This window comes from Bos taurus, chromosome 13, assembly GCF_002263795.3.
Source record: "Bos taurus isolate L1 Dominette 01449 registration number 42190680 breed Hereford chromosome 13, ARS-UCD2.0, whole genome shotgun sequence".
Lineage (NCBI taxonomy): Eukaryota > Metazoa > Chordata > Mammalia > Artiodactyla > Bovidae > Bos > Bos taurus.
The window spans coordinates 9,762,721-9,788,836 of NC_037340.1; the positions used below are offsets into that span (position 1 = coordinate 9,762,721).

Consider the following 26,116-nt stretch of genomic DNA (forward strand, 5'->3'; position numbering starts at 1 on the left):
CAAGGTTGTCATAAAATAGCATCTCACAGTGTTTGGTTTTAAAACATTTTTCTCAGCATATAAGGCAAATCATTGCCCTCATCATACAAATGCTTGTATATACCCCATTTCCTGTTATACCATATGTTGCCTGAATTTTTTTCCCCACCAGGGTCAGTTTTAAAAATGAAGTTTATTAAACTTGTTTTGTTCTGCAAGACCAGGCTGTTCCCCTCTTTAACTTTCTCTAAGTTTCTTGGTCCACTATCTTTCCATCTGTGTACAAGTTTCATGAGGATGCTGGACATTGGAAACAGCTAGAAAGGTAAATGTTCTTTTTTTAAAAATGGATGTAAAAGGATATAAGTATAATTCTTAAAATAATATTTTAAAAGCACTTTTGAAATGTTTAATATATATATATACACAACAAAATTAGAAAATGAACTTGCAAGGTCCAGCATGAGAGTCAGACTGTTAACTTGATTGGTTGAAAAGTCAGAGAGTGAGGAAAACATTTCATTGAGCCTCAATAACTGAGTCATTTGAGAGGCAATAGCCCCTCCATCAGTTCTTCCTGAAACTCAGCTAACAGCCATCCACTCAGGGAGCATCCGAGACTTTTTCTTCTTTTCCTCTTTCTACTCCCCTGATGCTGCCAAGTAACTGTTGACACTTCTGTCTCCTGCCCCATCCATGGCTTCTGTTTCCTCCTTTCTCCTTGAATAAATCTCTGCCTTTAAGCCACTCTCTGCTTTGAAACTTTCTCTGTATATTTTACCAGAAACACTCCAAGTCAAAGGAGCTGGTGGATTCCTTTCATCATAACCAAATGTGAGTTCTCTCCTGGTAGGTGGAGGTCTCATGAGAGGCCACCTTAATTCAGAGTCTGTTGGCCAGTCTAAGGTGACTGCTCAGGATCCATCTTTCACCTGTGGTCTGGTGCTCAGGATTATATGATACAAAACACCTCTTTCCCCAACTTCCCCTCTTTAGGTGGCAGGCACTGACTTAATGTTCCCTAACAAAAGGCAGCGTGGCATAAGAGAGCTGTAAGTCAGGAGAATAGAGGCAGCGTTCCCGTTTTTGCTAGTAAGTAGTGAGAGACAGGTTATTGACTATCTTGGCTGTCTTAGCTTGAGTTCTGCAGAAGCAAATTCTGAGACAGGGATGTGGGTACAAATGGTTTATTTGGGAGGTGGTCCCAGGAAGCCACAGGTGAGGCTTGGGGAAGTGAGGAGGACATCCAATAAGGGGTACTGTAATGAGCAGGTTACTTCCGAGGGGAACTGGGGCGCCATTCCTCAGAGATATGTATAGAGAATATTCAGAATTGTTTGCCTGAGAGGCAGGGAAAGTGAAATCTTACCTCCTGGATCCTTTGGGAGTCAGGAAGCTGGACATTGGCTCCTGGGTACTTCTGGCCCTTCTGGGTCAAGAGTGCTTTTGATCAGAGTCTTGGGAAGCAGCTCATCTCTTGGAACCATTTGTTGCAATCTCAGGGAGAGTCCAATGGGTATGGGGGATAGGGGAGGCTGGCTACTGTAAGGCTTAGCTGACCTCTCTTGTTCTGTATTCCAACTGCTCTAGCTCTCAAGAGATCAATTCTCTGTAGATCAATTCTCTGTAGATGTTAGAGATGGGCTAGGGCTGAGAAAAAGTAAGAGAAGAGTGGAATGAATCCAGCTTCGAGACTCCCAATACAACCAACACATAGGATTGTTTAGAATGGCTGAAGCTGTGATTCAATTTGGATATCTCATAAGAGAGGCAATAGTAAAGTAGCTTATGGCAGATCCAAATAATGAATCCTTCTGCAGCCATCCAAATTACAAGGTGTATTCAATAACATGGGAAAGTCAAAGGGAAACAAAAACAGAAAAAAGGAAGCACACCCATTTTCACTGGAGTGAGTCTGTGGATCTTTCTGGATGTGAGGAACAAAGAGACGTTCAGGAGAAGTCCTCCAGCTCTTCGAAGCTCACATAAAATGAGTCACTCTCACAAGGGCTCCAAGTGCATGTCTTAGTCTACAGACGTGTCCCATTCCATCATTTGGAAAGGAGACTAAAGTTGTGCTCTGACAGGGCAGGTTATGACTGGGCCCTTGGAGACTGTAGGAATGCCTGGATCTCAGCAGGTGAGGTCTTGGCATCTCAGCCCCTCTTTCCAGGTTCCTGCCTGAAAACAGCCAGAGCCCAGAAGCTGAAGCAGCTATGAATCTGGACATCGAGTCTGTCTGTTGCCTCAGCTTCTCTGTGGAATAAAACAATCAATGAGTGTCCAACCGCTAGGCTGTGACCCCGCTCAGAGTGAAGATCCGAATACCCCTCCACCTCTCTTCTCAGGTGACGGTCCTCTCAGCAGTACTGTCTCAAAGACCTAGGATTATCAGATCAAATTAAACCAAAGTGTAAACAAAATTCTTCTCTTTTCCCTGATTTATAGATGGGCTACTTTTTCAAATGTTTATCTGGCTGTGCCAGGTCTTAGCTGTGGCCCTTGGAATCTTGATCCACATTATGGTGTCTTTGGTTGTGGCATGGGAACTGGTAGTTTCAGCCTTCCGGATCTAGTTCCCAGATCAGGGGTCAAACCCCCATTGGCAGCTTGGATTTTTAGCCACTGGACCCCCAGGGAAGTCCCTCAGTGAACATTTTAATAGAATTGCAAGTCAGTCTGTGTTTGGAGCCATAGCTGCTTTTCATGCTTGTGCCCTGGTCAAAGTTTTCTTTCTTTCTTTTTTAATAAAGAGAGCCTGCAGTGCAAGGCTTAGCAAGGGAGAGGGAGGCAAGAACAGAAAGGCATCGGAGGATGGAGGTCAAGGATAGCAGGTCACAGACAACCAAACAAGAGCAGATTTGCCTTTGTTTACATCGCCAAAGGGGAAAAATTAACTTGATGGAAAGGGTAATTAAGCATTTCTTTTCCCATCATGGTCCAACCCGGTTTCATATCCAGCTGTTCTGTTTCACGTTGTGATGCTCCTTTGTGGAGTCGCAGAATGAAAGACAGCCAGCGTGTCATTGATGTCACACAGTACCACTTCCCCCACTGTTAACCTTTACTTTATCAATAGGGGAAATCTACGTAAAACCTCAAGTAGGCAGATAGCAAGTGAAGAGTAGAAAGGTTTACAGAGTTGTCTGGAAGGAAGAGATAATTTGAACAATTCAGCAGATTAGCATTATAAAATGTTTAAGATGGATTATCTGCCTGCTGCTACTGCTGCTAAGTCACTTCAGTCATGTCCGACTCTGTGTGACCCCATAAACAGCAGCCCAACAGGCTCCCCCGTCCCTGGGATTCTCCAGGCAAGAACACTGGAGTGGGTTGCCCTTGCCTTCTCCAACGCATGAAAGTGAAAAGTGAAAGTGAAGTCACTCAGTCATGTCCGACTCCTAGCGACCCCATGGACCACAGCCCACAAGGCTTCTCCATCCATGGGATTTTCCAGGCAAGAGTACTGGAGTAGGGTGCCATTGCCTTCTCTGGGATTATCTGCCTAGACACCCTCAGGTCCTAAGATGCTGAAACTGAGATTATATAAAGTGAATGGAGTTTCTAGTTGTACATCTGGAATTACACCCCAAGACTAGTGCCCATCCACTCATGATCAGTTCTCTTATTTGCTTATATTTGCAAAAACAAGTTGTGGAAGAATTATCACCTCCAGTCTTGGAACAAGCTGGTTTACCCAGGTGTACTGTTTGGAATATGGAATATGTTTTCTAAGAGAAACAAAGTTAGGGACTTCCCTGGTGTCCAGTGGTTTGAGACGCCACACTTCCACTGCAGGAGACATGGGTTCCATCCCTGGTGAGGAACTAAGATCCCACAGGCCACAGGGTGCTGCCCCAAAAAAAGAAACGAAGTTAATAGACAGGATGGTATTTCTCTCCTCTGTGTCTCAAAGACTCTTAGTACCTAGATTCCGCAACTCTGGGAACGATTCTCCGCCTTTTAATGGGGGTTAATGAGAACATAATGGAGACAAATGGCTAACCATAGCTCAGCTGCCACCGCTCAGAGCAACAGCCTGTCCTGTGCACCCGCTTCCTTTTCAGGCAAATACAGTCCAGCCTGTGTATCCAGCATTGCAGATACCATACACAGTTCAGAGCCTTGCCATTTGAATGCTCTGGAAGCATATTACAGGATATATGTTTCCTGTAGGTATGGAGGTTTCATCACTGCAAAGCTTCAAGGAGACCCTAATCGGCTGTAGAGACTCTAGTTTATTGTGAATGATCACACTGTTCATCTGGAAGAAAAACTACTTTATTCCAATTGCTTCACACATTAAACCAGCTATTCAAAGGAACAGGCCAGGATAAATGTTTTCCTTGGTTTAATCAGCTTACAAGAATCAAAGAAAATCCTGATGACTGTGTTTCTGTGTGACTTTCATGTCAAGCCAAGGTACTCACGTAAGGATGCTTACATCTTACAGAGCAAGAATATTTTATGTGTAGGTGTTCACGCATGGTATTTATTTTGTTCGGACCCAGTAGAATTTTTGCACCCAAATGATCTCTTGCCTCTCCTCTCAATAGTAAGCAGGGACTGCCTCTCTTACTAGATGGATTTACTTCACCTCCTGTCTTGGAAATGTTCTTAAAGACAGTTAATCATCCATTCACAAAGTGTTTTTTGACAGCTGGATTATCCTCCTCATTTATTAAATATATCTCCATATTGTTTTGAGCTATTTGCTCAAATCAGATCTTCCTTAAGAATTCAAGAATTGCCATCACTGGTGAATTTATGGATAGACATCAAATTCTGTAGCTCCTCAATTATGGGACTAAAAATCTTTCTAAAATGGCAGTGCCACTGGCACTATACATTTCTATAGTTATTTTAACCTTGTTGGGGTCACATATCCCCATAAGAATATCACAGAAGCTCTCTCCTCCCAGAAACAATGAACATTTGAATATAAGCACACATTTGCATATCATTTCAAAAAGGTTTGTGGACCCCTAGAGCATATTTAGTGATGCTGTAGGGTTAACAGCTTTTGTTCTAAGGGGACATTTTCAAAAGAAAGAATATTTATTTTGATTTATAGTCTAGATATGTTGATTAAAAATTCAATAGTATCATCATTTATCATCACAGCTTAAATCTATACATGTACTAGCCTGTGTAGGCATGTGTGATTGACTGCATTACAAATGACCTACTGTTTAGAATTTTTGTCTTTAGAACTTTGGCTTGGCTATTCAATTTAATATTTGCATTTGAAAAAATTGTCTAATAGGACATTGACCTTAAGAGTTTTGAAAGTCATGATCTACTTATAAAATTTAATTCAAATTCTTTATTAAAATAACATTGACTGAATCTCAGAATTAGGTGGTAGCTCTTCTACATTTTTTGAACACTATCAAATGATAATTTTTAGAATTAAATAAAATGTGAATCCAAGGTGATTCAAGCACTTAGTATAATAAATAACAAAACAACAACAAAAAAGAATTTAGTATATACAACTACAGTTTTCATGGTAGTTTATGGAACTTACAAAGGAAAAATAACCTCTTTTAATGACTATATACTGGATTTATTTTCCCTTTTTGATTATCAATAATGACTTTATATGTACATAGAATGTAGCTTTCATCACCTCCAAAGCAGAAAAGCTCGACTGTCATTCCAAACCTCTGACTATGTGTAGTGTAATAGGAGCCATGGTTTAAAACATTCAGGATCAAATATAGTCTTGCAGAATTCATGAGACTGGAAATTCAGATAGCTCTTTGAATAGAAAAACTGTGGTGGGAACAATCTTCCACAGCCACCTGCTGTATGAGCTTATACTTTCTATCTTCCTTTATTACTGTAAATAAAATGATGTATATACGTGAAAGCATTTCTGGAAAAAAAGACTCACCTACAAGACAAGATGAACTTGTGGCTTTGGTGATGGGTCATGTGATGTGAAATCTTTGTCATCACATAAAAACATGTATTTCACACAGAACATGTTCAAACATTGTATTTCTAGGATGCATAGTTCTTTATATATTTTATTTCCAAAATCAGGGCATATCTTTAAAATTTAGAGTGTGTTATAGTTCATTTGGTCTCATTTTTTAAATTCTACACAAAATAATAGAGCAAATAACAATCGATGATGTCTTGGTTTCAGTGAAATACACGGTATACATTAGAGCACATAAGATCAGAAAGTGCCTTAGCAATGCTGTAGCAACTCCTCAAGGAAATTGAAATTTAAGGGTCATTTAACTTGCCAAAGACACAGATTTTGGTGACAAAATCGGCATAGTCTAGTAATTAATTTTTTAAATACTTTCACCCATTTTATGTGACTCATAGCACCATTAACTTAGAAACTCACTGTAAATCACTTTTCAAAAGACCATTTCTTAGGTCATATTTGGTTCATGAAACATAATGTTTAAGTAAATTATAAAGTTTAGTGAATTATTCTTAAGTATAAATGAATAAATTTTAACTGCATACAGAATATTGGATAATTTTGAAAGAAATGAGTGTTGTACCAGAGTACATATCAAATGATACCATTTTTTATAAGCTAGTAAAACTAACACACTTTCAAAATTAAATTTAGTCTGGTCCATATAGTACCTTTTAAAAACTGTTCATTTTCAGTGTTCATGTGGAAAAAGTATTCAAATCATATTTTTTAATTCACGTGTTAGGTTCAAAATTAAAAAGGCATATTTTAATGGGAGCTGGTTTAAAACAGTTTGACTTGACTGAGATAACAGTTTGGGAAATGTGTCTGTGCTAAAGTTTTGCTTCCAAATTTGGACTTTGAAATTTATTGTCAGTCTGAGAAAGAAATAAGAAGCTGTGCAGATAATTAAACATTTGCCTCGGGGGAATTATTTGCATTTAATTAAAACCATACACTTTGGGTGTATACTTGCTTCACTGGTTATTAAATCTGAATCATGTTAACTACCCAGGTTTCTCACTTGTCCATCAAATGTTGCTAGTGGCAAGTTGGAGAAAAAAACTTTCTCATCGTATTCCAAATCATATTGTTTGTTTGAAGCTGTCTCCTCATTTGGGGGTAGGGGGGACAAAAAAGTGGGTAAGAGAAACAAGAATGATTTATTTTAGATTCCAACTGATTCAGCTCTGTTAGGGGTTAAAACCCAACTGAGGAGCATGAACTCAGGAGAGAAACCATTTGTCAGTAACAGACGTGCTGGCCTGCCATCCCCTGCTCTCTCCACGGCCACACGCATACAAGATTAGCTCATGGTTTTTTGGTATCTTTGGATCACATTTAACCTCCAAAATCACTGCAGATGGTGACTGCAGCCAAGAATTAAAAAGACGCATATTCCTTGGAAGAAAAGTTATGACCAACCTAGACAGCATATTCAAAAGCAGAGACATTACTTTGCCAACAAAGGTCAGTCTAGTCAAGGCTATGGTTTTTCCAGTGGTCATGTATGGATGTGAGAGTTGGACTATAAAGAAAACTGAGCACGGAAGAATTGATGCTTTTGAACTGTGGTGTTGGACAAGACTCTTGAGAGTCCCTTGGACTACAAGGAGATTCAACCAGTCCATTCTAAAGGAAATCAGTCCTGAATGTTCACTGAAAGGACTGATGCTGAAGGTGAAACACCAATACTTTGGCCACCTGATACGAAGAGCTGACTCATTTGAAAAGACCCGGATGCTGGGAAAGATTAAAGGCAGGAGGAGAAGGGGACGACAGAGGATGAGATGGCTGGATGGCATCACCAACTCAATGGAAATGAGCTTGAGTAAACTCTGGGAGTTGGTGATGGACAGGGAGGCCTGGCGTGCTGCAGCCCATGAGGTCGCAAAGAATCAGACACGACTGAGCAATTGAACTGAACTGAACTGAACCACGAGAAAAACATACACTAGACTGTAACCTCTTTGAGGGCAGAGATTTGTTGTTTTGTTCACTGTTGACTCCCCAGTATCAAGAACCATGTCTGACGTAGAGTTGGCGCTTAATGAATATTTGTGGAATGAATGAAAGATTTATTTTCTGTCATTCTACTAATCTACTCATATGCTCTTACTGGTGATTTTTGAAGAGCCTCCAGAGAAGTCTCAAATATCCAACAGGGGACCGTTTCTAGCTTTGCAAGAGTCCATAAGTCACTGGAATCCTTATAGCCACATTATTTCCTGTAAAGCACATCATATGATTTTAGAAAAAAAAGTGAACCTATACTGATCCCACGTTTAAATATGCTACACAAGGAACAGGGTGAAGTTGCACAGAACAGAAGGTCTGTGCTCCCCCTTTGCCATTGTTCTACTGGTATAGTTCCTGAGGAAGGTGATTTTGATTACCACTGGATTTCAAAGCTCTGCATCTGGCCTTTTCAAGGACTCAAGGCTCCCATATATGCACAACGACAATAATGGAAGCATTAAGGACATTAAAATTATATTCCTTTAATCTTCTCTATTTTGCTTCCTTTCATATCATTCTGTACAATTCTCCTAAGACTTTCACTGATGCATAAAGCCTGCTTATATTTTCTTCTTTGTTGTAAAAAAAGATGTTCCAGCTGAATCCTTACAATTTTTACTTTGTAAACTTTGTGAAGACATCATATGTAGTACTTTAAGAAAAGCTTATTTATTGATGAAGATATTTAAGCATTTTAATGATATTTTTTAAATAATAAATTTTTTTCCCCAAACACATATCTGTTCTTTGAGTTCTGGAGGCTGCTGTATTTCCTGGTTAAAAACACTGACTAAAGATTTTATTTGTTTGTTATGTCAGATTCTGCAGAGGATGACAATATAACAAAAGACAGTGAAGCAACAGATCATCCTGTGTGTGACCAAGAGCATCCCAGTGGTAAGTTGTGGGACTTGTTTGTTTTCTGCTAAGGAATATTACATTTTATAAAATCCATATTTTAGTTTCTCTGGAATCTTGAACAACTCTGAGATTTACGGATGCCTACCCTCCACACAGTCAAAAATTGGTGAACAACTTTATAGTCAGCCGTCTGTATCTGTAGTTCCATATCCAATGACTCAACCAACCACAGACTGTGTTGTACTACAGTACATATCGGAGACGGCAATGGCACCCCACTCCAGTACTCTTGCCTGGAAAATCCCATGGGTGGAGGAGCCTGGTAGGCTGCAGTCCATGGGGTCGCTAAGAGTCAGACACGACTGAGTGACTTCACTTTCACTTTTCACTTCATGCATTGGAGACGGAAATGGCAACCCACTGCAGTATTCTTGCCTGGAGAATCCCAGGGACGGGGGAGCCTGGTGGGCTGCAGTCCATGGGGTTGCAAACAGTCAGACACGACTGAGCGGCTTCACTTTCTCTTTTCACTTTTCTGCCTTGGAGAAGGAAATGGCAACCCACTCCAGTGTTCTTGCCTGGATAATCCCAGGGATGGGGGAGCCTGGTGGGCTGCCATCTATGGGGTCGCACAGAGTCAGACACGACTGAAGTGACTTAGCACAGCATCATAGCATAGTACATATTTGTTGAAAAAAAAGTTACCTATATGTGGACTGCACAGTTCAAACTTGTGTTGCTCAAGTGTCAACTTATTTTATTAGTGCTAGATATCAGGTGATTGGTCAGTCAGTCAGTCAGTCAGGTCAGTTGCTTAGTCATGTTCAACTCTTTGCAACCCCATGGACTGCAGCACTCCAGGCTTCCCTGCCCATCAACAACTTCCAGAGCTTCTTCAAACTCATGTCCATCAAGTCAGTGATGCTATCCAACCATCTCATCCTCTGTCATCCCCTTCTCCTCCTGATTGGTAGCTGCCACATTTAGAAGGGGTGTTTGCTCTCCACAGTCCTTGCTACTCACTAATTTTGTACCAGGCTGGCTTCATTTATTTTTGTTACCTGATTGAGGTCTATAGGCATTGGATTTGCAACTGCTGAAAAGAAAATATGATACCAGTGAGAATACATGTGAAACATGGAGACAGTAGATCCAAGAGATTAAATTTTCATCTCCTTGGAATACCAAGAAAAGATAATAGAACAAACAGAAATGAAGCCATCTTTAAAAAAAAAAAAAGAAAGAAAAAAAATGTTTTCCTAATGCAAACCAGTTCCTCCACCCAAAGCACAAGAGTACAAGTTGTATTTATAGACAAAGGTAATGAAAACTCATATGAGAACAGAAACCTACAAATCCTCATGGACTTTCTGAAGATCAATAACAAAGGAAGTACAATTTGTAAAGTTTAAAAATAAAATAAAATTAAAAAAAAATAAAAGTGAAATGAAAAATAAATAAATAAATAAATCTGCTCAAAAAAATTAAATGAAAATTAATTGTTTAATTGAAAAAAAAATAAATAACAAAGGAAGGCTTTTAAAGCATCTTGGAAATTCAAAATCCATTTATAACTAAAATCACCAAAATCAAATTAGCCTTAGACTTCTTCCACAACTCTGCATTTTCAAAAAAAAACCAGAAAAATGGAGTAACATTTCCAGAGCTCTAATGGACACTGCATCTATATTTAGTGAAGTTATTACTCATGCATGAAGTCAAGAGTAATATTTTCTCAGGAATAGAAAGATTAAGAAAACATGCTACCCAAAGTGTCCTTTCTGAAGAAACTAACAAAAGGCCTGTGCAAAAACAATAAATACAGAAAGAAAGGAAACATTCAAGACTGAGAAAGGCACAGTTGGAAAGGACTATGTGATAAGAGACTCATTTAAATGTATGAAAATGTTGGAATAATTGTTTCAAAATTAGTATCAAAAGAGCTTACTTAAATGATTGCTTTTACCTTTGAAAATCATAATATTTTTTTTTAATGAGAAAGAAAAAGGAGACAGTTTTTCTTTCAGCAATGAGAGACTCAATAATATAGACCATTACTCTGACTGGACAACCTGGACTATGCACACACACACACACACACACATCTTTATATAGATAGATAGATACATGAACATAGATAGAATTTGAAACTATTTTTACCTTACGGAATTTGCTGATTCTGCAAAAGGCATCTTAAGTCTCACTGCTCAAAAGGGCCCTGGTAATGTGATATTTTGGGCTGAAACCCCAAAGATGTATATCTCTGCAGGAAAGATGAAACAGATATAGATCAGCCTTCTGAGAGATTGCTGCTCAGCTTTAAATCATCTCAATCCCCAAATTAAATTGAGATCAACCCAGATTACCAGTCCATCTAGGTACCTGAGAAAAGCAAATGTAAATTATTTACTAGATGCAAGAAAGAAAGAGCATTGTAAATGCCAGAAAATAGCCAGAAAAAAAAATAAAGAAACAAGGTAACATGTAAAACAAACAGTCAAGAGCAGGAAACCCACTTGGGCTGAAAATATTCATGTTATAAACCCAAAGTATAAAACACAGAGACCATGCAAACCAGTTCCTCCACTGACAAGACAAGATTGAAAAGTTTAGCTGAGAACTGAAAATTCAAAAGAGAAAAAGAAAAAGTCTAGAAGTAAAAGATGCCACTCTAAGATGAAGAATTCAGTGAATAGGTTTATGACTTATTAGATGCAAATGAGGGCTTCCCTCGTAGCTCAGTTCGTAAAGAATCTGCCTGCAGTGCATGAGACCCGGGCTCGATTCCTGGGTCAGGAAGATCCCTTGGAGAAGGAAATGGCAACCCACTCCAGTATTCCCGAATTTGTGAACTAGAAGTTAGGTCAGAAGAATATATCTGAACTAAAAGACAGGAGAGAAAGAATGGCAAACTAAAGAAAGGGGAAAGATGTGCAGGATACAATGACAAAGTCTAATGCGCATATAATTGGAATCCTGGACAGAAAGGAGAGAAGGAATTGGACAGAAAAAATATCTGAAGAAATTTTGGTGAGAAATTTCCTACAACGAGAAGGGATATCAAGTCACGTGTTCCAAAAGTCCTTTGAACTCCAAGCAGAATAATTCCCAAACCATCATAGTAAAATTGCTGAAAGCCAGGGATAAACAGAACATCCAAAAGCAGTCATCAAACAATCGGACCGATAGCTGACTTTTCAGAAGACATGATGGAAATAAAAAGACAATACAAAAGAGTCACTGCCACCCAAGAACTCTAAGCCCAGAGAAAAATGTATGTTTCAAGGACAAAGGTTTGGACTTCCCTGGTGGTCCGATGGTTAAAACTCCGTGCTCCCAATGCAGCAAGCCTGGGTTCAATCCCTGGCCAGGGAACTAGATCACACGTGCCACGACTAAAGACCTCACGCACCAGCAACTAAGACCTGTCACAGCCAAATAACTATTACAAAAAAAAAAAAGATTAATTAACATTTCTGAGCAAGCAAGGAAATCTGCATCACCAGAAAATTCTGGTGTTCTTCAGGTAGGAGGATATTGATGTCAAAAGGAATTATTAGATGACAGAAGGAATTATAAGCAAGGCAGATGGTAGTTATTGGATAAGTCTAAACGAACAGTGATGATACAAATCAATGATGATTATAATAAGAATAGTGTATTGTGGAAGTTAAGATAGACTTAGAGTCAAAATGCATTGCAATAATGGCATTTATTGGAATGAGATAAATTAAAGTATGGTAATATTTTTCCATTGTCATGGAAAATAGGAGCACCAATTCATATTAAAATTTGGTAAATCTCAGTGATGCCTGAGAGTTAAAAATGAGGTAAGCCCCATGACTGGAGAGAATTTGCAGGCCACAGTGCCAAGCCCAGCAGACTTCCTGAGTTGAGGAAAGAGCTGAGAGTGATGGAAAGCCAAGCATCTAGCATTGGCCAGGTGGAGTCCTGAAGAAAGGAGAGCTCCACACAGGGAACACTCTCGAGACCTATAGAGTGTATGCGTGCTAGGTCGCTTCAGCCATGTCTGACCCTGTGTGACCCTATGGACTGTAGTCTACCAGCCTCCTCCGTCTATGCCTTCCTCCAAGGGATCTTCCTGAACCAGCATCTCTTATGTCTCCTGCATTGGCAGGTGGGTTCTTTACCACTAGTGCCACCCGGGAAGCGCAGAGACCTACAGAGGGAATCCTTCAAGTCTTCAGAGGGGTATTGATCTGCACATGTGTAAGAGACTTGGGAAACCACACGAAAGGACTTGAGGTCCTGATATCTGGGGCTTCCACAGGGGTGAGAAGGGTGCCTGTTCCCACTAGCCAGACTGGAAAACCTAAGAATGCATGGGGGGCTCAGAAGGGGCTCGCCTCAGTAGTGGAGCAAAACTAGCAATACGCCAAATACTGCTCTTGTCCTGTGCAAGCCAGCTTCAAAACAAGACTTGAAAGGATCAAACTGTTTGTAAATACCTTAACTTATCCTCAAATGAAACTCAAGAACATCTGTAAAACTAGAAACATACTTCACATCCAACAGAGTAATCAACAAAATTACCGGGCATGAAAAGAAGTATTGGAAGACAAATCCCCTTGCACTTCTTGTGTTTCTGCATGTTTTATGAGCAGAGAGCTTGAATGCCTTTGTTTTGGCCAGTTTTTTCAAGGATGTTTGTACAGGCATACCTCTGAGATATTGTGGGTTGTGTTCCAGACCACCACAAGAAGGGAATATGACAATAAAGCCAGTCACATGAATTTTTTGGCTTCCCAATGCATGTGAAAGTTGGGTTTACACTCTACTGTTGTCTATTAATTGTGCAATAACGCCAGGTCTAAAAAAAGAGCAGTACATATACCTTAACTAAAAACTACTTTATTGCTAAAAACTGCTAGCTGTCATCTGAGTCTTTGATGAATCATGATCTTTGTGCTGGTGGAGGGTCTCACCTTGATGTGAGCCTTGATGCCGAGGCTGCTGACTGATCAGAGTGGTGGTTGCTGAAGGCTGGAGTGGCTGTGGTCATTTCTTAAAATAAGACAACAGTGAATTTTTCCACATCATTGACTCTTCCTTCCATGGACAATTTCGCCGTAGCGTGCAGTGCTGTTTGATACCATTTTACCCACAGCAGAACTTCTTTCAAAATTGGACTCAATCCTCACCAACCCTGTCGTTGCTTTCTCGAGTAAGTTTGTGTAATATTCTAAGCACTTTGCTGTCATGTCAACAATCTTTGCAGCATCTTCACCAGAATGTGATTCCATCTCAAGAAGTTACTTTCCTGGCTTATCCATAAGAACTGCTCATCTGCTAAGATTTTATCCTTGAGTTGCAGCAATTTGGTCACATCTTCAGGCTCCACTTGTAATTCTAGTTCTCTTGCTCTTTCTACCACATCTACAGTTACTTCCTCCCCTGAAATCTCGAAACCCTCTAAGTCATCCGTGAGTGTTGGAATCAACTTCTTCCAAATTCGTTAATGTTGATATTTTGACCACTTCCCATGAATCATGAATGCTTCCTAATGGCTTTTCAAATGGCAAATCCTTCCCAGGTTTTCAATTTATCTTGCCCAGATCCATCAGAGAGATCACTATCTATGGCAACTGTAACCTTATGCAATATATTTCTTAAATAATAGGACTTGAAAGCTGAAATTATTCCTTGATCCATGAGTTGCAGAAGGGATATTGTGTTAGCAGGTGTGAAAACAATATTAATCTCACTGTACATCTCCATCAGCGCACTTGGGTGACCAAATGCATTGTCAATGAGCAGTAATATTTTGAAAAGAATCTTTTTTCTGAGCAGTAGGTCTCAACAATGGGTCTGAAATTTCCAGTAAAGCTTGTTGTGAACAGATACACTCTGTCATCTAGGCTTTGTTTTTCCATATATAGAGCACAGGCAGAGTAGATTAAGCCTAATTTTTAAGCATCCTAGGATTTTCAGAATGACAAATGAGCATTGGCTTCACCATCTGCATTAGCCCCAAACGAGAGAGTCAGGTTGTCCTTTGAAGCCTTGAAGCCAGGCCCTGACTTCTCCTCTCTAGCTGTGAGAGTCCTAAATGGCATCTTCTTCCAATAGAAGGCTGTTTTGTCGACACTGAAAAGCTATTGTTTACTGTAGCCACCTTCATAAACATCTTAGCTAGACCTTCTGGTCAACCTGATGCAGCTTCTACATCATCACTTGCTGCTTCACCTTGTTCTTTTGTTATGGAGGTGGATTCTTTCCTTAAACCTCATAAACCAGTCTCTGCTACTTTCAAACCTTTCTTCTGCAGTTTCCTCACCTCTCTCAGCCCTCACGGAACGGAAGACAATCGGAGCACTGCCCTGGGTTAGGCTCTGACTTAAGAGAATGTTGTGGCTGGTTTGATCTTCTATCCAGACCCCCCAGACTTTCTCCATATTGGCAATAATCTACTTTTTTTTTTTTAAATCATTCATGTGTTTACTGGAGAAACACTTTGAATTCCCTTCAAGAACTTTTCTTTTGCCTTCACAACTTAGCTAACTGCTTGGTGTGAGACACCTAGCTTTTAGCCTGTCTTAGCTTTTGATATGCCTTCTTCACCAAGCTTAATCACTTCTAGATTCTGATTTAAAGTGAGAGATGTATGACTCTTCCTTTTACTTGAACACTCAGACCATTGTAGGGTTATTAATTGGCCTGCTTGACAAGATGCAGGAAAGTATGACCTAAAGGGGAAGAGATAATAATTAATAGGAATCAATCCAGAAGTGGCACAGATGGGGTAATAATAGGAAGTGAAAGTGAAGTCACTCAGTCATGTCTCACTCTTTGCGACCCCATGGACTGTAGCCTACCAGGCTCCTCATCTATGGGATTTTCCAGGCAAGAATACTGGAGTTGATTGCCATTTCCTTCTCCAGGAGATCTTCCTGACCCATGGATTGAACCTGGATCTCCCGCATTGTAGGCAGATGCTTTACCGTCTGAGCCACCAGGGACATCCCATTAATAGGAAAGAGCACATTAAAAAGCATTAATTGTATTCCACGTCCTCAACAAGCTAAAAGAAGGAATTCCATGTTCATTAGAAACATGGAAAATATAGAAAGATACCATTGAATTTCTAGAGATGAAAAACAGTATCTGAGATGAAAATTATACCTGATGGGAATAATGGCAGGTGAGATAGGGCAGAAGAAAAGATCAGTGAATTTGAAGTTGTAGCTATAGAAACTATCCAAATCCATACACAGAGAAAATGAATGACCGAAGGAAATGAAAAGAGCCTCAGGGAGCCATGGAACAACTTCGAGTGATTCCAAATATAATAATCATGAATTGGAATCTCTGTAGGCAGATATGGGAAGGGGAGACAGAAAAAAATATTTGAAGTAATAGTTGCTGAAATTTTTCAGAAACTTCATGAAAACGATGAACTCACATGTGGAAGAAATTCGATGACCCCAAAGCACAAGAAACACAAAATTATACTTAAGTACATCATAATCAACTCAGTCAACAGCAGTGATAAGGAAGAAAATCTCCAAAGCAGTCAGACGAGAGAAACAAGTTACATACAGAGAAACAAATATAAGAATGAAGCACAAATACTACTAACTACACGGAGCTTCCTTGGCAGTCCACTGGTTAAGACTTTTCCTTCCAATGCGGGGTGGGGGGGGAGTGGGTTTGATCCCTGGTCAGGGAGCTACATTCTACATGCATCATGGCCAAAAAATCAAAACATAAGAATAAGCAGAAGCAATACTGTACCAAATTCAATAAAGACTTTAAAAATGGTCCACATCAAAAATATCTTTAAAAAAAAAAAAAGAAAGGAAAAAGAAATTACAAACTAGAATTCCAGGCAAAAACATGAATGAATCTTACAAATGTATCTTAGAAACCTTACGTAAAGATGGTACAAAAGCATATATGTTGGTACAAAAGCATACATGTTGTACAAGTTCATCTATATCAACTTTGAAAAGCAGGGAAAATAACTATGACAGGCAGGGTGTTTATTAAACTTGGGTGACTGGGGATGAGATACTGATTGGGCTAGGAGCTGGGCTGAGGGCTGGAGGATTATCCTAAGAATATGTAGTTTCTCTATCTGCTTTTGATTACTTAATTGGGATCTGCATATTGTTTGTGTACTTTCCTGATTGTATGTTGCATGTTGATAGAAGAGTTAAAAGAGGAAGAAAGAAAGAGAGGAAATAAGGAAAAGAGTAAAGAAAGGAAATTTCAGTGCCAAAGTTTGTACACCAAAAATTCCAGTGTGGAGCAGTGAGGGTTGTCTACAGTGCTGACTTTGATAAAGATAGTTCAACAATGAAAAATCCTGCTGTGCTCTGGGTTCTGACAATGGCAGGTTTAAGAATAACTAGAAGAACTTTGAAACATTTTATGATAATTACAAATAGAATTAAGTCACAAGAGTTAAAGGAATAAATCTTGCTTTCTAATTTCCCCTGAAGATCATACCAAGCATAAGAGTATATTTAGTAATGCAAATAAAAATAATAAGTAACGTTATCACCAAAAAACAATATATGAAAGAGGATGACACAGGCAAATAGTTATGACAGTAAGCATAATTTAGGTTACTGAGTGTAAAAACCACTCAGATTGAATTAATTTCAATAAAATAGTAAGGCTTTAAAAATTTAAAGTTAAAAAAAAAGAATGTTTGGGAAATAAACATCAAAAGAAAACATGGAAAACTACTTTAGAATCTCTCCAGTTAGAATTCTAGCCAAAAATCTCAAGTGAGAAAGAGTTGGTCATTTTATATCAATAAAAACTTAAAGCCCTGATGAAATATAAGAATGATGGGTTTTTATGTGTCAGATGATATAAGAAGATACACTGCAAATAAAATCCAATTGGAAATGCAATGCAGAATTCACAGATATGATATTATCAGTCAATGACAGAATAAATAGACTAAAAATGACATGATATCTTTAAAAAATGCGATTAACTATGTGGTCCTATTGGAGGGATGGACAGGCTGATCAATGAAACAGAGTAAAGAGTTTGGAAATAGACCTCAGGAGATCGGGACTTCAGTACATATTTAGGCTGACACTTCAAAGACAGATGACTCAATAAATGGCATTAAGACAACTAGTTGGCCATTTGAAAAAATAAACTGTATCCCAATCTCATCCCTTATGCCAACTTAAATTCCAAAAGGAGCAAGATGAAATGTAAAAATGACACTATAAAACTACTAGCTAAAAGAATCAAAGGGTGTATGTGTGTATATATACACAGAATTTACATATATATAAATGTTCTTAGTTTTGAAATAAGGACTGCCTTTGAAATGTGTATGTATACAGACACATGATTGCATTATAAAGTATGTGCACATAGATGTGTATATGCACTGCATGTGTACATAAGTCCTCATGTGTCATAAAAGGGGAAAGTCAGTGGCTAAAGCTGAATTTATACATTTTGACATGATAAAGTGTGTAATCAAATTCTACAGAAAAGCTATTAGGAAATGTATTCTCAGCCTAAATGACAACGAATCAACTTTCTTACTCCAAAAATAAAAACTTCATAAATCAATAATAATAATAATGTAAACAACTCAAGAAGAAAATGGGCAAAGGACTCAATTGTAATTCACAAAAGAGAAAATGCAGTCATTGTAAATATGAAGACATGAATTACCTCTTCATTAGTTTACGATGCAAATAAAACACGATTTTGGTGTCTTCTTCTGAGTATCAGGCATTTAAATAGGGTTGAAAGTGCACAGAAGTGGCATGAGGAAGACAGCCAAACATGCTCACACACCACTGGCGGGAGATTAAAGGGCATAACCTCCTCATCAGCAATTTTGACAAAATCTAATAAAAGGTAAACTGTTTACCCTTTGATCCAAGAGTTATGCATTAGGAATTTATCTTAAAGTAACAGCCACCAAAAGTATAGAGAGAGGTATTCACAACAATGCTCGTTGCAGTGCTGTTTGATGGCGAAAACAAAAAACAAAAGGGAGCATCCCAAAATTTGTCCATAACATAGAATATAATGCATCTTATAACATTTCTGAAGAAAGTATAATGACAGTGTAAGCTGCTTATGAAATCTAAACTAAAAAAGAATCAAAATGGAGATTAATTGGAATGCCAGGATACATTTATGTATTTTGTATATTTGTGTATGTATGTGTGTAGATACAGTTTTTGTATTTGGACATACACAAGGACACACACTTATACAAATACATATGTATGTATACATATAAATATACATGTGTGTATGTGCCTACATATGTATGTATACATATATATACACACATATATATATACACACACACATATATATATATACACATACATATGTAGGTTCATACACACACATATGCAGGTGAATTATAGCAGTTTACAGTATTAACAATGGCAATCCCTTAGTTGTAAAATTACTGGTAATTCCCAATACCTGTATTAAGTGTTTCTATGTGAAAACTGCCTTTCTTTTGTAACTACAAGAAATAATTGTAGCAATAATTTACATTAGGAAAGAAAATTTTATTGGCCCTAGAAACTAAGAAATAGAGGACTAATAGAAAACTAAGAATAACTTAGAAATAATCAAATTCACTTTAACCTAGGTTTAAATTTCATCCTATCTGGGGTATTTTTAGACATAGTGAAAGTAAAATTTTGACCAATAGCAGCAATCAAGTTTCAAGCTTAACAAAAGGACATAATTTCTATTATCTTTAAGAGACACATCAGAGAAACAAATTCTTTGTTCTTAGGAAGATCTGAGCATCTAATAATCTATAAATAACAAAGCTATATTGTTGTTGCTATTGTTTAAAAACAGTCTATTTACCTACCAAGTGAATTTAGGTTTATCCTCCTCTAGAAATGTTTGACCCTAGACTGTTGTTCCCAGACCAATTTTAATGCAAATTAATTAAAGCATTAGCTTGAGCCAAACTTAATTACCAGGCCTCACAAGAAACAATCATGTGATCCATTTCTAAAGGAAAGTGAATAGATTTTGGATTATCTGTTCTAATGGCCCCTGCCCATTAGTATGGATGATTGAGTTCGCTGTATAAAAAATATATGTATAAACTGTGGGATCCTTTATGTTCTTTTGTTTCCTCTGCCAGGAGGGATTAGGGCAAAGGACAGTGGGTAGAATTCAACCAGACTGAATGTAGAGGGGCAAACATAAAGCATGCCCCATGGGGTCAAGAAAGTGGACGGAATGTGGTATGTCTGAGTGGCTGCAGAGAAAGGCAGATGGACGGGAGCCCCGAAAGTCATCATTACCACACAGCAGGCCTGCGAACAGGGCTTGGCACTCATACAGACCTCCTCCTCCAGCAGCACACCAAATCCTGGCATGGCTCAGGAAGGAGCAAGGATGAGCATTTCTGCATTTCAAAGCTGAGAACCTCATGTCTTTCCCCTTTTGCCATTACTTTAATTTCAGAATCAATGCAAAGAAATAGAGGAAAACAATAGAATGGGAAATAGAATAGAAAACAACAGAATGGGAAAGACTAGAGATCTCCCCAAGAAAATTAGACATACCAAGGGAATATTTCATGCAAAGATGGGCTCGATAAAGGACAGAAATGGTGTGGACCTAACAGAAGAAGATATTAAGAAGAGGCGGCAAGAATACACAGAAGAACTGTACAAAAAAGATCTTCACGACCAAGATAATCACGATGGTGTGATCACTCACCTAGAGCCAGACATCCAGGAATGCGAGCTCAAGTGGTCCTTAAGAAGCATCACTACAAACAAAGCTAGTGGATGTGATGGAATTCCAGTTAAGCTATTTCAAATCCTAAAAGATGATGCTGTGAAAGTGCTGCATCTAATATGCCAGCAAACTTGGAAAACTCAGCAGTGGCCACAGGACTGGAAAACATTTGTTTTCATTCCAATCCCAAAGAAAGGCAATGCCAAAGAATGCTCAAACTACCACACAATTACACTCATCTCCTGTTCTAGTAAAGTAATGCTCGAAATTCTCCAAGCCAGGCTTCAACAATATGTGAACCATGAACTTCCAGATGTTCAAACCAGATTTAGAAAAGGCAGAGGAACCAGAGATCATATTGCCAACATCTGTTGGATCACTGAAAAAGCAAGAAAGTTCCAGAAAAACGTCTACTCCTGCTTTATTGACTATGCCAAAGCCATTGACTATGTAGACCACAACAAACTCTGGAAAATTCAGAAAGAGATGGGAATACCAGACCATCTGACCTGCCTCTTGAGAAATCTCTGTGCAGGTCAGGAAGCAACAGTTAGAACTGGACATGGAACAACAGACTGGTTCCAAATAGGAAAAGGAGTACGTCAAGGCTATATATTGTCACCCTGCTTATATAACTTATGTGCAGAGTACATCATGAGAAATGCTGGGCTGGATGAAGCACAAGCTGGAATCAAGATTGCTGGGAGAAAAATCAATAACTTCAGATATGCAGATGACACCACCCTTATGGCAGAAAGTGAGGAAGAACTAAAGAGCCTCTTGATGAAAGTGAGAGTGAAAAAGTTGGCTTAAAGCTCAACATTCAGAAAAGTAAAATCATGGCATCTGGTCCCATCACTTCATGGCAAATAGATGGGGAAACAGTGGAAATAGTGACAGACTATTTTGGGGGGCTCCAAAATCACTGCAGATGATGAATACAGCCATGAAATTCAAAGACACTTGCTCCTTTGAAGAAAAGTTATGACTAACCTAGACAGCAGAAACATTACTTTGTCGACAAAGGTCCGTCTAGTCAAAGCTGTGGTTTTTCCAGTAGTCATGTATCCATGTGAGAATTGGACTATAATGAAAGTTGAGCACTGAAGAATTGATGCTTTTGAACTGTGATATGTTGGAGAAGACTCTTGAGAGTCCCTTGGACTGAAAGGAGATCCAACCAGTTCACCCTAAAGGAAATAAGTCCTGAATGTTCATTGGAAGGACTGATGCTGAAGCTGAAACGCCAATACTTTGGCTATGTGACGCGAAGAACTGACTCATTTGAAAAGACCTTGATGCTGGGAAAGATTAAAGGTGGGAGGAGAAGGGGAGGACAGAGGATGAGATGACTGGAAACATCACTGACTCGATGGACATGAGTTTGAGTAAGCTCCGGGAGTTGGTGATGGACAGGGAGGCCTGGTGTGCTGCAGTCCTTGGGGTCTCAGAGTCAGAGAGGACTGAGCAACTGAACTGAACTGAATGTCAGAAAAATGAGAAAGAAGAAAATATATGTATTTTTGTCCCAAGAGAAGATTGCATATATGTGGCATCTAGAAAAATGGTACAGATGAACCTATTCACAGGGCAGGAATGGAGATGCAGACAACAGACAAGGTTGAGGGGGAATAGAGCAGATGAGATAAATAACGAGATTGGGATCGACACTACCATGTGTAAAACAGATGGCTGGTGTCAACCTAGTGTACAGCATAGGGAGCTCAGTTCAGTGCTCTATGGTGACCTAAAGGGGTGGATGGGGGGAGGCGGTGGGAGGGAGGTCTAGGGTGAGGGGCAAGAGAAAAATATGCATACATATAGCTGAGTCACTTTGTTGTATAGCAGAAGGTAATGCAATGTTGTAAAGTAACTATGGTGGTGGTGGTTTAGTCGCTAAGTCATGTCCAACTCTTGCGACCCCATGGACTGTAGCCCTCCAGGTTCCTCTGTCCATGGGATGCTCCAGGCAAGAATACTGGAGTGGGTTGCCATTTCCTTCTCCAGGGGATCTTCCCGACCCAAGAATCGAACCCAGATCTCCTGCATTGCAGGCAGATTCTTTACTAACTGAACTACAAGGGAAGTCCCCCAAAGCAACTATACCCGCCCCCTGAAAAAAAAAAGAATGAGACAAGTTAAAGGGCAGGGGAGAGAAATAATTCAAAAAGCTTTGCAACAGCCTCTTGTCCTCCAAGTGAGTTAACAGTCCTTACTGATTGCAGAGAAAATCCCTAGTACACATCACAGCCTTAGGCTGCCACCCAGGCGGTCCCACCCCATCAGCGGTGCCCAGTCCTTGGTGAATTGCCATCTTACTACTCCTGATGGACTTTCTCTGAAAATGTATGGAGTGGAGTACTGGGAGTGGAGACACCCTGCAGTAAAGTGGCTGCTTCTACCCTTTGAATGGTCTGCTCGTCCCCGCCACTGCACAAAGGCAGATCACAGATCATGAGTTAAGTTTCCAGCCAAGACTAGGAGGAGTTATGATGGTCAGTTCCCCATCAACAGTGACAGGGATGGTTGTTGTTCGCTCATTAAGTCATGTCCCACTCTACAACCCCATGGTCTGCAGAACACCAGGCTTCTCTGTCTTTCACCATCTCCTAGAGTTTGTCAAACTCATGTGCATTGAGTCAGTGATGCTAACATCTCAGCCTCAGCCATCCCCTTCTCCTCCTGCCTTCGCTCTTTCCCAGCATCAAGGTCTTTTCTAGTGAGTTGGCTCTTCACATCAGGTGGCCAAAGTATTGGAGCTTCAGCTTCAGCATCAGTCCTTCCAATGAATATTCAGGGTTAATTTCCTTTAGGATTGACTGGTTTGATCTCCTTGCAGTCCAAGGGACTCTAATTCAAAAGCATCAGTTCTTCAGCACTCAGCCTTCTTTATGGTCCACCTCTCACATCCATACATGACTACTGGAAAAACCATAGCTTGGACTATATAGACTTTTGTCCGCAACGTGATGTCTTTGTTTTTTAACGTGCTGTGTAGGTTTGTGACAGCTTTTCTTCCAAGGAGATAGCATTTTAATTTCATGGCTGCAGTCACCACCAGCAGTGATTTTGGAGCCTAAGAAAATAAAATCTGTCACTGATTCTGCTTTATCCCATCTATGTGCCTTGAAGTGATGGGACCAGATGCCATGATCTTTGTTTTTTGAATGTTGAGTTTTAAGTCAGCTTTTCACTCTCCTCTTTCACCCTCATCAAGAAGCTCTTTAGTTCCTCTTCACTTTCTGCCATCAGAGTGGTATCAAGTGCATTTCTGAGGCTTTTAATATTTCTCCTGGCAGTGTTGATTCCACAACAAGGCTGTGATCCCTGAAAGGGGTTAGAGAATGAGGCTCACTCAAAACAGTGAAATTTCCCTTGACATCACCCTCCCAGTAGACAAATGTCAGGGATGACTAGAAACTTTACCAGGAGACATGGCCTCATATAATGCCAGAGATAGAATCTAAGGTATTAGTATCTGGTGCTGTAGTTCAGTCGCTAAGCCATGTCTCACTCTTTTGTGACCCCGTGGACTGTAGGCCACCAGACTTCTCTGTCCATGGGATTTCCCAGGCAAGAATACTGGACTGAGTGGCCCTTTCCTTCCCCAGGGGATCTTCCCAACCCAGGGATCAAACCTGCCTCTTCTGTATTGGTAGGTGTATTCTTTACCAATGAGCCACCAGGGAAGCCCAAGATAGTATCTAGGGGATTTTGGGGGGGGTGTGGGGAGGGTTTTTTCCCTAAAGATAATGAAATGGAAGCCCAAAGAGATGGTGATTTGCCTAAAACATTCAATTCTTCCTCCAAAATTCTTTGCAGTAAATATAGCGCATGTAGTGCTTAGCCTTAGTGCTCTGTTGCTAATGGAAGTAAGTTACAGTCCCTAATTACTATTTACTGACGTTGATGAGGACTACAATGGAGGACCAATTAATTAAACATGTATTGATCACTCTTTATTAGCAGGTGTTAGGTAGAGAAGCTTCCCAGGTGCAATGGTAAAGAATCTGCCTGCCAATGCAGGTGGAGATAAGAAACATGGGTTTGATCCCTGGGTCAGGAAGATCCCTTGGAGGAATAAACAGCAACCCACTCCAGTTTTCTTGCTGGAAAATACCATGGACAGAGGAGCCTGGTGGGCTATAGTCCATAGGATTGCAAAGAGTTGAACACAACTGAGCAGCTGAGCACGTGCACACACTAGGCAGATTAATACGAATAAAACAATGTGTAACATCACAGTGCTTACAACCTGATAAGGGAAACGAACACAGATACAGCTGTATTATAGTGTGATGAGAATAATAAATAGGTGAATAAATAGCATAAATAAATAGTCAAAGGAACTCAATGTGCAAAGATGTGATCACTTTGTATGGTACCCAGAGGTGAAAAGCATGGAAATGATTTTGGGGGGTAAAGATTCTGCATGGCTTTCTGCCCCATATAAGGACTTTTGGGGACTTCCCTGGTGGTCCACAGGCTAAGATTCCACACTTCCCATGTGGCACTAGCGCTTAACAACCCGCCGGCCAGTGCAGAAGACATAAAAGATGCAGGTTCGATCCCTGGGTCAGGAAGATCCCCTGGAGGAGGAGATAGCAACCTACTCCAGTATTCTTGCCTGAAGAATCCCATGAATAGAGGAGCGAGGGTAACAGTCCACAGGGTCACAAAGAGTTGGATGCAGCTAAAGTGACTTAGCACACAGCACACTGGTGGTCCCAGGGGTTAAGACTCTATGTCGTCAATACAAGGGCCATGGCTTTGATCCCTGGTTGGGGATCTAAGATCCCACGTGCTGTGTGGTATAGCTGAAAGAAAAAAGACTTGTATCATGACATAGTCCGTTAGACATAGTCTAATTGGAATTCTCATACATTTCTGGTGAGACTATAAAATGGAACGAATTCTTCAGAACACCATTTCTCAGGAGTTAGTCAAGCTAAACGTATGTGTTGCCTCTTATTTAACCATTTCACTCCTGGGTTTATACCCAAGTGATATGAATACATATGTCCCTCAAAAGACATATACAAAAATGTTTTTAATAGTGTTATTCATTTAGCCCCAAACTGGAACATATTTGTACAATGGAATAATATACATCGGTGATAAAGAATAGACCATTGATACATGCAGTGGCAAGGATTAATCTTACAGAAAACATAAAGTAAAATACAAAAGAGCACACACTGTATATTCTGTTTAGGTGAACTGGGCACATACACTTGTCTCATAGGAACCACTGCAAGTCACATGGTCTCAGGCAGGGAGAGAAGATCTTTTCACAGAAGTAGAGACAACTTGGAAAAACAATGCATCTCCTTTAGGAATGTACGCAGGCTAAGAGCCCAAGAACCTCTGCTTCAGCTTTGTACCTATAACCTCTAGCTCTGGAATTTTTTTTAATGTAACAGTAATATCCTTAGCATAAAATCTTTCATTAAAATGATGCAAAATGGACAAATTTCATTTTCTTCTCTTAGCCCTTAAATGTTCTGAACGCCACAGGGGAGAGGAGGAGAACCCAAGAGGGTGGGGAGAAAATGCTTTCCTAGATAATCA

The 26,116-nt window shown here is 39.7% G+C and overlaps 1 protein-coding gene across 3 annotated transcripts in view; it reads left to right on the forward strand.

Annotated features, from left to right (window-relative positions):
- Positions 1 to 26,116, forward strand: part of MACROD2 (mono-ADP ribosylhydrolase 2) — a 2,330,645-nt gene that overhangs the window by 2,210,128 nt on the left and 94,401 nt on the right. For all 3 annotated transcript variants that reach the window (XR_009496772.1, XM_025000233.2, NM_001105029.1), the window contains 1 exon segment: positions 8,765 to 8,842. Coding sequence is in view for 2 of the 3 variants with exons in the window: in XM_025000233.2 (XP_024856001.1) it covers positions 8,765 to 8,842 (78 nt within the window). In the remaining variant the exon portion in view is untranslated.